We start from the raw sequence: 11,543 nt of genomic DNA on the forward strand, positions 1-11,543 counted from the left end.
AAATAATCGCTTCGTGCTTTGGGGTAGCTTCAGTTCAGCATTCAATTTAAAATATAATGAATTTATTTCACGCCATTTCGTTTCATATTCGTCCCACGGCTACACATCAGAGATTATAAGGGTAAGTCTTATCCTTCCAGCTAATTGTGTTGTTTTTTCTTGTTTCTTTTGTATGTGTGGGTGTGTGGGTGTGTGTGTGTGGGTCTTGTGTTTACTTTTTTCTCTCCTTCTCATCTCAGCACTTTTTTTATCGCGATTGATGCACGTACTCCTCCACCATCGGCATTTTCATTTTCAGAATATAGTATTGGCTTTCGGGTTTCCGGGTTCTGAAGTGTCCGCGATGGGCCAACTAGCCGCCTGTAAGCGCCTCATGTCCTCTATCTCAATGCAACGGGACAAGAGGCAACAAAACTCACTACTACTAAACAACCTACATGCTCTTGTCTGCTATTCTGTTACACCATGTTCCTTTTCTTTATTTTACTCCAACTCGTATGCTCATATGCTGGTTCAACGTTATTTGATTCAATTGTAGCGGTGCGCGCGCGCGCGTGTGTGTGTGTGTGGGCAGCATTCTTCCAGAACCATCCTTCCATCGGGGAGAAAGCATTAAAATCGCGATAAAGCAATTGAATCAATCGCATCGAGGACGTTTATAGTACAAAAATCGAAATCATTCGCACCACACCACACCCACTGCGCCCTACACCTTACGGCCACGAACAACAGAGGTCGCCACCTTCCCTGTACTAAGACGGTTCTAATTTATTAGCTACCTGTTCTTATGCTGCTGTGCCGATTTACCGGCGATGACGCGACACGCACCCACACAAACTTTGACCGCTCTCGCGCGAACGAAAACTCGCTTCCTAATTACAATCCACGTTCTCTTCTATCCCTCTCTATTCTCCCTTTCTCTTCTAACTCCACTCATTTGATGTACTGACTCTGCGTCTTTTCCTTCTTCAATGCGCGGAAGAAAAACATCTAGTACGGTAAAAAAACATTATTTGTTTAAAAAAAAAGCTATGCTTTTATTATCGTTCCGCTGTTCTCATTCGGCTATCTCTCTCCTTCCTCGACACGACGTAGCTTGTCTCCAAAAAAAAAAGGGGGGAGGGTTCAATTTTACTTCCACCCTTTTCTCTAATCCCATTTCATACCGCCCGCCCGCACGCGGCTCTTCCTTTCTGCTCGAGATCGGGCTCGAATCGCGATGCCAACGACTCCTCTCCCCGCTTGGGCCAGAGAGGGAAAAGTGGGGCGTAGGAATATTAATGAACAATAAATACTAAGTGATACCACACACGGCACCGCAAGAGAGAGAAAAAGAGGGAATTTAGAGGTCAAGGGCGACCACCACACGCGTTACCTTTCCATCATGGGTTGGGTGGTGGCCACTCGACACAAGCCGCTTGATCTTCATCGAAGGGATGGGTGAAAAATGCGCACAAACTGCACTTGTCGATTGTTTTATGCACGCTCAAGCATGTTGAAAGTTCGTCACTTTGCGCAATTTGCTCGGTGTGCAACGCTCTCTGTGCTTACGACAGTACAAACCCTTCCTTTTCTACCTAATTCACGTGTTCAGCTATTCATTGTTGCATTTTCCCTTCTACTTCTTACCTCTCTCCTCTTCCTATCTTCCTCTTCCGTGCCCTTTCATTTCTCTTCAGTATCGACAAACATTAATCCGTACTCGAAACTTCCCCCACACCACCACAGCCCCCCCTTCTTCTAGCGCCTCCGCCACCACTTAAGCTATTCAAGGCAACACGTAGCGCACGTACGGCACCTCCACGTCCTCGCCCTCCTCGTCGTTGCAGCAGATCTCGAACACGAGCGCACGGACGTGCGGCTCGATGCTCTTCTTCGACACCTTCCGCACGACCTCGGACATCGGCAGGTTCAGGCGCTCCTGCTGCTTCTGCTTCGTCATGAAGAACGCGTACAGCATGCAGACGCCCTGCGACAGCATCGTGATCTTCAGCTTGTGCTCCCGCTCGAAGTAGTCGAGGAACTCCTGCAGCGTCAGCTCGCCCTTCACCTCGAACCGGTCCCACAGCGTCCACTCCTTGTCGTAGTAGGTTGCCTTTTTCGCCTGGATCGGCTCGGAGAAGGTGAAGAACGGCAGGGCCAGGTTCAGGAAGCCGTTCTTGAAGCGCTCCAGCGTGTTGAAGCTGTAGAGTTGAAGTCAAAGTTTTTAAGCGACTCATGCTCTCTCCTCACTCTCTCTCTTTCTCCCTATCTTACCCTTGTGCCAGCTTATAAAGCTCGAGCGAAGCGCACCCGGCCACGAGCGACGTGGTGGTGGCAATGGCCGGCATGATTTTGCCCGCGATCAGCTTCGACTTGTGACGGTCGGCCGGCGGGATTTTGTAGTTGGCCGCGCGCAGGTTGGACGCTGCGACGATAAAGTCCATGTGCAGATTGTTGTCGTCGTCCTTTTCGAACTCGAGCGGTGTGATGGTGAAGTCGGGCTTGCCGAGCGCGGCCAGCTCGCTCTGCAACCGGCCGATGCGATCGGGATCGAGATCTTCGCCACCGGCGCCACCGCCACCGCCGCCGCCGTTCTCCTCCGCCTGCAGGGCCGAGTCTGTGACGGCAATTTTAACGCCCGAGCGTGGCGTAAACTTCGGCACCTGGAGCAAACAACACGTCGTGTGCGAGGACAAGGTGTGTTATAGTTATTGACAAAAAAAAAGAATCGAAAAAATCATCTCACTTACCTCAATGGTCATCACAATCTTACGAATCGCATCCCGGTTGCGCTGCTGGGGAATGCCGTACACTTCCGCCTTCAGGTTGGCGGTCGCAAAGATGTAGTCCAGGTGCAGCGGCTCCTCCGGATCGAACGTGATCGCTTCCGGCAGACGCTTCGGGCCGGACCAGAACGGTTGGCCGGTGGAGCTCATCTGGTCGGGCGGGAAGTTAAATAGCAGCTGGCGGATCTGGTTCGAGTACTGCTCCTCGAAGTACATGCGGGCCCATTTCACGCAGTCCTCGATCGATTTCGGCCTGTCGTCGATCAGCGCTTTCTGTGTGATAATAAAATAAAATGGCGTTAATGTGTAATCGTCACCTTTGGTGCGCTCCCTTTCTATCTTTCCGCCGCCCTACCTTGACTGATTCCAGTGCCTCGAGGGGCTGCACGCCGGGCAGCTTGAGCGTGCGCTCGATAAAGGTCGGATCGGAGATGTACTGGGCCGCATTTTCGGCCACCTGCTTAAAGATGCCCTCGAACGTGTCCCGAGCCCACTGCAGCGTGTGCTCGATCGCGTTCGGGAAGTTCTTCAGCGTGCAGATCGGGATCGACTTCTCCGGCGGATCCTGGGACGAGCTGTACGATTCGGTCAAAAATGGTACAACCACCTGTGTAAAAAAAAGACAATTGAAAACATTAATTCACATTAATGAACTGGAGCTGAATGAATGCAAGAACCAGAAAGTCAAATAATGATCACATCCTATCTTAGCGTTGTGTTGTATCGAACCATATACAGACTTTCGCCAAAAAAGGAGAGAATGATTTTTGGTTCAAGATATAGCTTTGCTTTCCCAGTCCTAATTATGGACATCTGGAAAAGTTTTTGAAATCCAGCGTCCCATGGAAAACAGGTTATTCCCGGGGTTGCACAGTTAGTTGGCTGCATCCTTCTTCTTAATCTACTATTAAAATATCCTTCCTAATAATATATTGTATCGAACGGTAAGGCCAAACCACCACAAAACAGATGAATGACATTTGGTTCAAAATAGAGCTTTGCTTTCCCTATCCTAATGATAGACATTTATAAACGATTTGTTCAATAATGCAATGGAAAACAGATTCATTATTGCAGGATGGACAGCCGATTGGCCACAAAATTCTTACTAGAATTAAAACGTCTTTCTTTATCCTATGTTGTATTGAACCGCGTTCAGGCCTCCATCAATAAGGAAGGAATGATATTTTGGATCAATAAACTGCATTACTTTCCCTGTCCTAATTATGGACATCCGGAAACGGAGTAACATTCCAGCGTCCCATGGAAAACAGGTTAATTCTTAATTTACATGCAAGATGGACAGTCGATTGGCCGCATCTAATTCTGTTTAATATTACTAAAATATTGCTTCCTAATAGCATGTTGTATCATACCATATACAAGCTTCCATGAGAAAGGAAACAATGACTAAAGGTTCAATAAACAGCTTTACTTTTCCTGTCCTAATTATGGACATCCAGAAACGGAGTAATATTCCGGCGTCCCATGGAGAACAGGATACATCTTGCGATACATGTAAGACGTACTTTCATTGGACGAGTCATTCTTCTTCTTCTGTAGCACTACAATCATTCCTAGGCCTTCCTATACCACTAGTGTACTTTAATTTCAGCCACTTCCTAGTTATCCATAGCAGCATAGTCAACCCTACGTATGGGGACACGGTCCATTCTGGTCTTGAGCCCATGCATCATTCTTACATTATTTAAATATCCTTCTAAATATTATTTTGTGTTTTAGCCCTAGATAAGGCTGTTCCACTAGAGGAAATGCATTCGAAGAAACACGATTGACTAATTTAAAAAATAAATAAATAATGTTGTATCGAACCACACACAAGATTCCACCAAGAGAGGGAGGAATTATGTTTGGTTCAAGATAAAGCTTTGCTTTTCCTGTCCTAATTATGGACTTCTAGAAATGGTTTATTCCAGCGTCCCATGGAAAACAGGAGTTTGCACTGATTTTTTCTGCATATCGTATTTGGACGCACTATTGCTTTACGTTGATTATAAATAGAATGTCGCCTGTCATTTAGAGATCGCCAACAAACTACATCCTTTTGGCATCTGATAGGAGACAGGGAGAAACACTTTTCGTTTATCTCGTTCTACTGTTCCATTTCTCGTGTGTGTGTGTTTTCATTGCACCGTTGCAGAACAAAACTCACGCTCTCACACTAAGAGACAGGTATTTTCTTTTCCTGCATTTAATTTAGACAACTAAAAGCAACCATCCAACATCTCATGGAAGACAGGATCCCCTACCCAGCAAAAAAAAAAAACAAAAAACAACAGCCTGGGCTCGGCACCACTCACCTGAATATTGCCGAGCGTGCCGAGCGTTCCCGACTCGAGCAGCGGCTTGCGGTAGTACACGCAGCGCCGATCCATGTAGATACGCGCATCGATGTTGTCCAGCGCGTTCGCCACGCCGTCCAAGCGGTTGAAGAACGTGTCGTCGTAGAAGCGCTCCGTTTCCGGCCCGACGCGGTTCTCGTGCGACGTCACCTTAATGTCGCCGTTCATGCGCTTCACGGCCTGGGCGGCGACGCGCGACTTCGGCTGCTGCACATCGTGCGGCCGGAACAGGAACTGCCGGTTCAGGTTGCTCTTCTCGATCAGATCCATGTCGGTGACGATGATTTCACCGTCGCCCTTGGACGCGACGCCAATCATCGCAAAGTTCTTCAGCAGCTCGCAGCCGATCGCACCGGCCCCGACGATGAAGTACTTCAGCTGACCCAGCACGTCCTGGAACTTGCGCCCGAACACGGCAATCTGCCCATCGTAGCGCGAACCGGTCGGGGCACACTCCTCCTCCGTGAGGTCCGCCTCCTGCAGACACTCCAGCGCATCGTAGCACAAGTACTGATTGATCGGGGTGAACTTGCCCGTGCAGGCCTTCATCACCTCCTGCGCCGTAATGCCACCGATCGCACCGTTCATCGGGCACAGGTCGCCGGCGCACACCTTGGCGAACTTGGTCAGCATCGCTTCGTTCAGCTCCTCGACCCCCATCTCCTTGGCGCGCTTGCGGCACATCTCCACGAACTCGGCCGCATCCTCCACGTTCCAGGGACGTGGCAGCCGGCCGTGCTGCTCCTGGTAGCGGCCGAGCACGGTGAACGCGATCTGCGTGTTGGCCGGATGGTCCCACTTCGCAAAGTCGGTCATGATGAACTCGGGCGCATTCTCCGCCTCCGCCAGCGACTTGAAGCTCATCTGCTTCGACATCTTCACCTGGGTCGCGATGCCGCCGCGCAGGTACGGGCTCAGCTTGCTCGTATCGCCGATGCTGAACGTGTACGGTCCCAGCACCTTGATCTTCATCGGTGCGCAACCGTTCAGCTCCGTCATTCCTTGCACCTACAGAGGACAGAGACAGAGAAGAATGAGATAGATACGTACATTTAATTTGTTATTTTTCAGTGCAACGGTTATTTAACAGTGGTGTTTAATTTGGTAAAGCAAAATGTAGGCTTATAGCTTGCGGCTTTAAAAAACGAGTAAATCGTTGTTGTGTTTACTTTAAAAAAATATAATTGCCTTTTTAAACTACAGCAAATTCATGCAGTATCGTAATCGATGAATATAATGTTTGCTTTGAAATATTTAATTTTGATTTTGGTTTTGCGTCTACATTTTGATATAAAATTGTATCATTTTGGCCAAATCATTTTGTGCGTACATTCTTGTGAAATTAACGATCCATCTTTTGTAAAAAAGGTGTCAATTTTGAATAACCTTTTAGGAATAATTTAAAGCCACCTTCCAACATTTCTTTGCGAAATTCTAACACTGCCCTTTATATGGACCAAACTATTAATTAGCATGTGTCAAAGGAGTCGTCATAATTCTCGCCACCTCGCGCCCATACCGCCAGTGTGTCTATCAGCGAACAATGGGTATCGATTGCTTCGCTAATTAAATTTACCAAGTACCTTCTCGAGCGTAATGTGCCATTAGTGGTACAACAATCCGGGGAGTGCACATTACTTCCATTGATTGACTAATTTTGTTTTTTTTTTCTTCTTGTTGTTGCTGCCCCTACTGTGCTGTTCTAGTTTCTGTAGCAATTTAATTAATATCATTGAGCAAACCAACAGCAACCCACTGGTGTCAATCATCGGCCAAAGCAATGAGCAATCGCTTGAAAAGGAGGAGTAACCGAAACGATCGATTAGCCACTCCCGGGGGTGGGTCGTGTGAAGAGAGGTTGGGATGTGTAGCAACCGTGTACCCAGTAGGCAAACTTTCCGTGCCTCGTTGCTATGGTCGATACACATCAAATCGACGTACGACCGGATTTCAGAAAGAAGTTTCATAAAAAGTTTCACTTTTTCCGAAATGTGTTTTAAAAAGAAAGAAAAACACTTATATTTTAAACGTAATCAAATCATGCCCACAGTCGACTGCTGTCTGTGTTCGATCATTAGCACAACATTTCATTTTCATTTCAAATTGTTTTCTGCAATAGCTCTACAACCCTCAGCGGTCTCTGTCTCGGTGCATGGCTAGATTGGACAAAGAAACCGATCACAGTCCGCGATGTGCAGCAGCAGTCCAACGGGCACGGGTGTTGTTACACCAAAAAGCGTTACGCATCCTTCGCCCCCTCTCACCCCCTGCTCCCCTCAAAAGCTGCATTTTCACGTACGTGTAGGTCTCGCTCGGTTAGAGGTAACCGCAATGACGATAATCATCATCATCATCACGACGACGAATGATGTCAGATGACGACGCGAGAAACAAGGAAGTTTCAACACAACAAAGAGAAACACACAGCTCTTGGCAGTAGTACAAGGCGGTAGAGCGAGTGTGTGGTGCATTGCGGGGTGTGGTGCTGCTGCTGCTGTCCACATTACATCGCGGTTTTTGTTTGCACTGCGTCTGAAAATACGCATTCGAATTGTGCATATTCTACTCCTTCAACCCCGTCACACCGTTTCACCCGCTGGCAAATAACAAAAACCGAGCCACGGGCACGGGAATCATCAGGTCAGCTTCATGGGTCTATCACAGGAAGAAGCGAAAAAAAAGCCTACTCCGCGCTTGGCTGCAGGTGGTGCATGAGGTTTTAGCCAGCCAGAGCACTCCTTATCTCGTCGTTATTTTTACAGCCAACGTCAAAACGCAGGCCGTGCGCATTGGAAAGTAAAAGTGTGACACACATGACTCATCATTTGCTCGTGGCCATTCTCTCCCGTCGGCCGTCTTCGGTTTCCATCGACACAGAGAAAAAGCCCCGAAAATATTATAGCAACAGCGCCCCTCCTCCCCGGCCGACTTTTTCATCGTAACCACCACCCTGCTGCGCGCCCTTCTGCTGTAACATAGGAGCCAAACTCCGCTCACACACACACACACGCATACAGCAACAGCGCGCACATACACACACACACAGGCGCGTGCGGTTTTCAACCAACCCTGGATATAGCACGCGCGCACACACACACACACGCGTGCACGGGCTCCACCATCAAGTGCGGCCAAAGAAAAGCGGAGTAAAAGAAGAAAATTCATTTCGAAAGAGTACTGAGCGATTTTAAAATGGGGGAAGGAGGATTTTCCATCCGTTGTTTATGGCAAAATTTCACCATACCAGCTAACACGGCAAAGAGGCAGCATACACGAACGCACGAATGCACGCACACAGCAATCGCCGACCGTGTCTTCACTCGGGGCTCCCCCACAACCCATTGTGTACTCGAGAGGCGTATTTTTTCTGCCCCAAGCGCGGTGAATATCGCAATGCAACACCACCAATCACATCATCATCACGCAATGTTTCACTAATTCATTTTTCACTCTGTCACATGAAATGCACTAGAAAATTCGACGAACCAAACTCCCTTTTCGCGTGCACACACACACACACATATACGCCACCTATGGATTAGCTTTCCAGTTCCCCACACACACACACACACACACACACACACAAGCACACGTACAATGGCCACCCCGTTTTGGGGCCCCACCGCGCCAGCAGCACTAGGGGAGGGAAGAAGAGATAACTTACCTCGGTGAAGGTAACATAATCGCCATCCTCGAACCCGTGGCGCGTCTCGTCCACGCACGTAACGAGACTTTCCGCGTCGTTCGTAATGCTGGCCACCATGGCCGAGCTCGGGTTGGCCCCATTCTGGTCGTACACGGTGAAGTCGACGCCAAAGTCGCAGAACACCTGGGCGAACAGGCCGCGCGTATCCGCCACGATCAGCGCAATGTTGTGGCGGTGCGTAATCTCCGCCACACGGCGCTGCTCGGCGGGCGGGGCCAGCGTCAGCACCACCACCCGGAACTTCTGCAGAAACTCCTCGGTCAGCTCGCCCGTGTAGGCGACGGTCGGGACGTAGTGGTTCAGCTCGGACAGCTGCTGGCAGCTCGCCTCGGCCCGGTTGCGCCCGCCCGCCACATCCTCCGCGGTCAGATAGAACTGGGACGACAGGTCGCCGACCGTGCAGACTGCCGTGTCATGCAGCGTGACAGATTTCACGCCGCCCAGGATCACGTTCTTCGCCACCTCCACGCCGAGCCCGCCGAGCCCGGAAATCAGCACGTCCGACCGGGCCATCCGGCGCATCGCGTCGTGGCCGAGCACGTACAGCTGGCGCGAGTACAGCCCCTCGTCGATTTCCTGGGCACCGCCGCCGCCGCCACCTCCCCCGGCGCTGTTGTTCTCCACGGACGGCACGGGAGCGGAGCCATTGTTATTGGACGTCGCCATTACTACTACTGCAGCGGCTGCGGCCGACGATGGTGCAGAGCGCTCAATCGCGGGCGATGACGAATGCGGCGGCTGCGACGGCTGCTGCTCGTGCTCGGGCGGCTGTGTCAGCGACGGCGTCGGCGATGGCAGCTTCCGCTTTTTGGCGGCTGGGGGATCGACCAAGCTGTCACGAAACTCACCACTAGACATTAAGCCAAACCGGGTGCGTCCGTGACGGAGACGGAGGTGTCTGGGGGTGCGCGGAGATGATGATTCTGTTTGCGGTCGCCCTCTCTTCCTCGCTGGGATTTTTTCCTTCTCTTTACACCGACGACCACAGTGTTTTTACACACTCGTGGATACCGAGGGGGTGTGCGATGGGGTTGAAGATGAAGCGTCCTTCTGCGGGAAGAGGTTCCGTGGGGAGGATGGAAGATGATTGAGGTTACAATTCGGTCCTGCTACGACCGGACGAAAAGCTGCTGCTGCTGAATCGCACTCACTTGGCGTGCGGTTTTTGCGCGTTGCTAACGGCTACCCTCTTCCTTAACTACGATTGCTGCGAATAAAATGGAAGAAAACAGCGGTTCCGCTACATTAAAACACCACACTTGGTCATTGCCACGAAAGAACAGAGAACAAGCCAGTGTCGGCACCACAAATTGCGTTCGCTTTGCTGTGCGGTGGTGTGTGAGTACGACGGCACTGTTCTTGCCGTCTTTTGGCAGTAGGCGACACAGACGGCGGCTGCAATTCATGAGACAGCCGCACACACACACACACACACGCACGCACGCTCGCGTACACACAGAATCGCAAAACACCGCTGGGAAATTTCCACGCATAAATCGCCTGTCACTTCATTCTATTCCTGCTGATTCAGCCTTCTGCCCTGGCTACACACAGAATTAAAACCGATGTACGAAACTCGGAACATACTTTTTTGCCCCTAACAGCGTTCTAACACGTTCAGGCCAACCCACACACACGCGCGCGTACCGGCTCCTGTCTGTCCTCTGGTGCTGCCTGCACGGAAAATGCCCCCCGCTGCCGAACACACGGTTCGGTCTGCCGAAAAATTTACAATGGCTTGCTTCGATCGGGGACTGCTGCCGGCAAAGCAGCATTTAGGCGCATGTTTAAACGCCACGGTTCATTTCTTTCCTTTCGCTAACGATCATCTAGCGAAATGACGGAGGGACGTGGACGGGAACGGGGGGCAAGGGCACATGGAGATATGTCTGGCATTCGGATGCAGTTCTTTTACACCTCACCTACACACGCGAATTACCCTGACTGGCAGCCCATATTCCATTGCAAAAGATGATTTCAACCGAAAAGAATGTAAATTTCTCACTTGCTCCGTCTTATTTCCAGACACCGAACGCTCTCACAGACACGCACACAGAGGTAGAGCAGACACAAGCGCACAAAAAACGCGGGGTGAAACATATGCATTGTCAACTGCTTGTTGCAAATTGTCTTTCCAGCCCTGTCCTGCCCTATCCGATTGATCGAAAAACGTTCGCCAATCAGCAATAGATCGCCATTTTCTCCCTGCCTCGACCGCTAAAAGTCTAAACAACCGGCCAAAGACCCGTCGCTCTGATTACTTACATATTGTCCACCTTTGCACTGCACTGCTGCTTTGCTCGCGATCCTATCAATGCAACATCGTCCGACATCGGTCGTTTCGGACGGGAAGAGCCTACACACACGCGACGGGGCCGATTGGGGACGAGCCGTTTGGGAAGCGCTTGATTTCCGCTCGAGCGTAAATGTTGAATGAGGGTAAAGAACGGAAGCGCAACACATACACAGAGAGAGACACAAACACACACTCACGGGTGAAAAATAGGTGCAAAAATTATGCTCCGGATCACAGCAGCGACTGCACTCGGCGAGGGCTAATGAAGCGGCTTCGATGCTCGGGCGGTATAGAGCGCCGTGTGACAGGCCGTGACGGCGGCTCGATATTTTTTTGTTTACCACCGAGCTAGCCGCCGGCCGTTTTGCCGGCTGTCTGATTTGAAACTCACCACTCGGGCGGCTCTTTCG

At 50.3% G+C, this 11,543-nt stretch overlaps 1 protein-coding gene across 6 annotated transcripts; it reads right to left on the minus strand.

The window, feature by feature from the left end:
• Positions 1–40: 40 nt before the first annotated feature.
• Positions 41–11,422, minus strand: LOC120958780 (ubiquitin-like modifier-activating enzyme 1). Of its 6 annotated transcripts, none has more exons than XM_040381783.2 (8): positions 11,103–11,422; positions 9,989–10,044; positions 8,796–9,887; positions 5,090–6,139; positions 3,124–3,375; positions 2,733–3,041; positions 2,257–2,645; positions 41–2,183 (listed from the first exon to the last, which is right to left on the minus strand). In XM_040381783.2, exons 3-8 carry the CDS (start codon positions 9,693–9,695, stop codon positions 1,769–1,771), a joined length of 3,315 nt encoding a protein of 1,104 aa, XP_040237717.1. In that variant the 5' UTR covers positions 9,696–9,887; positions 9,989–10,044; positions 11,103–11,422; the 3' UTR covers positions 41–1,768. The 6 variants fall into 6 exon arrangements, with proteins under 6 accessions (XP_040237717.1, XP_049465023.1, XP_040237713.1 ...); XM_049609066.1 differs by having other exon boundaries at positions 11,331–11,402; XM_040381779.2 differs by having other exon boundaries at positions 8,796–10,044.
• Between the last annotated feature and the right edge of the window lie 121 nt (positions 11,423–11,543).

This window comes from Anopheles coluzzii, chromosome 3 (assembly GCF_943734685.1).
Source record: "Anopheles coluzzii chromosome 3, AcolN3, whole genome shotgun sequence".
NCBI lineage: Eukaryota > Metazoa > Arthropoda > Insecta > Diptera > Culicidae > Anopheles > Anopheles coluzzii.

Bases quoted from the DNA above. Each gene is read 5' to 3' on its own strand.
- LOC120958780 (XM_040381783.2), bottom strand. From the start codon at position 9,695: ATGTCTAGTGGTGAGTTTCGTGACAGCTTGGTCGATCCCCCAGCCGCC. The intron at 3,376-5,089 runs GTGAGTGGTGCC...TTTTTTACACAG, and splicing joins GCACGCTCGGCAATATTCAG to GTGGTTGTACCATTTTTGAC. The intron at 2,184-2,256 runs GTAAGATAGGGA...TCAACTCTACAG, and splicing joins CTTTATAAGCTGGCACAAGG to CTTCAACACGCTGGAGCGCT.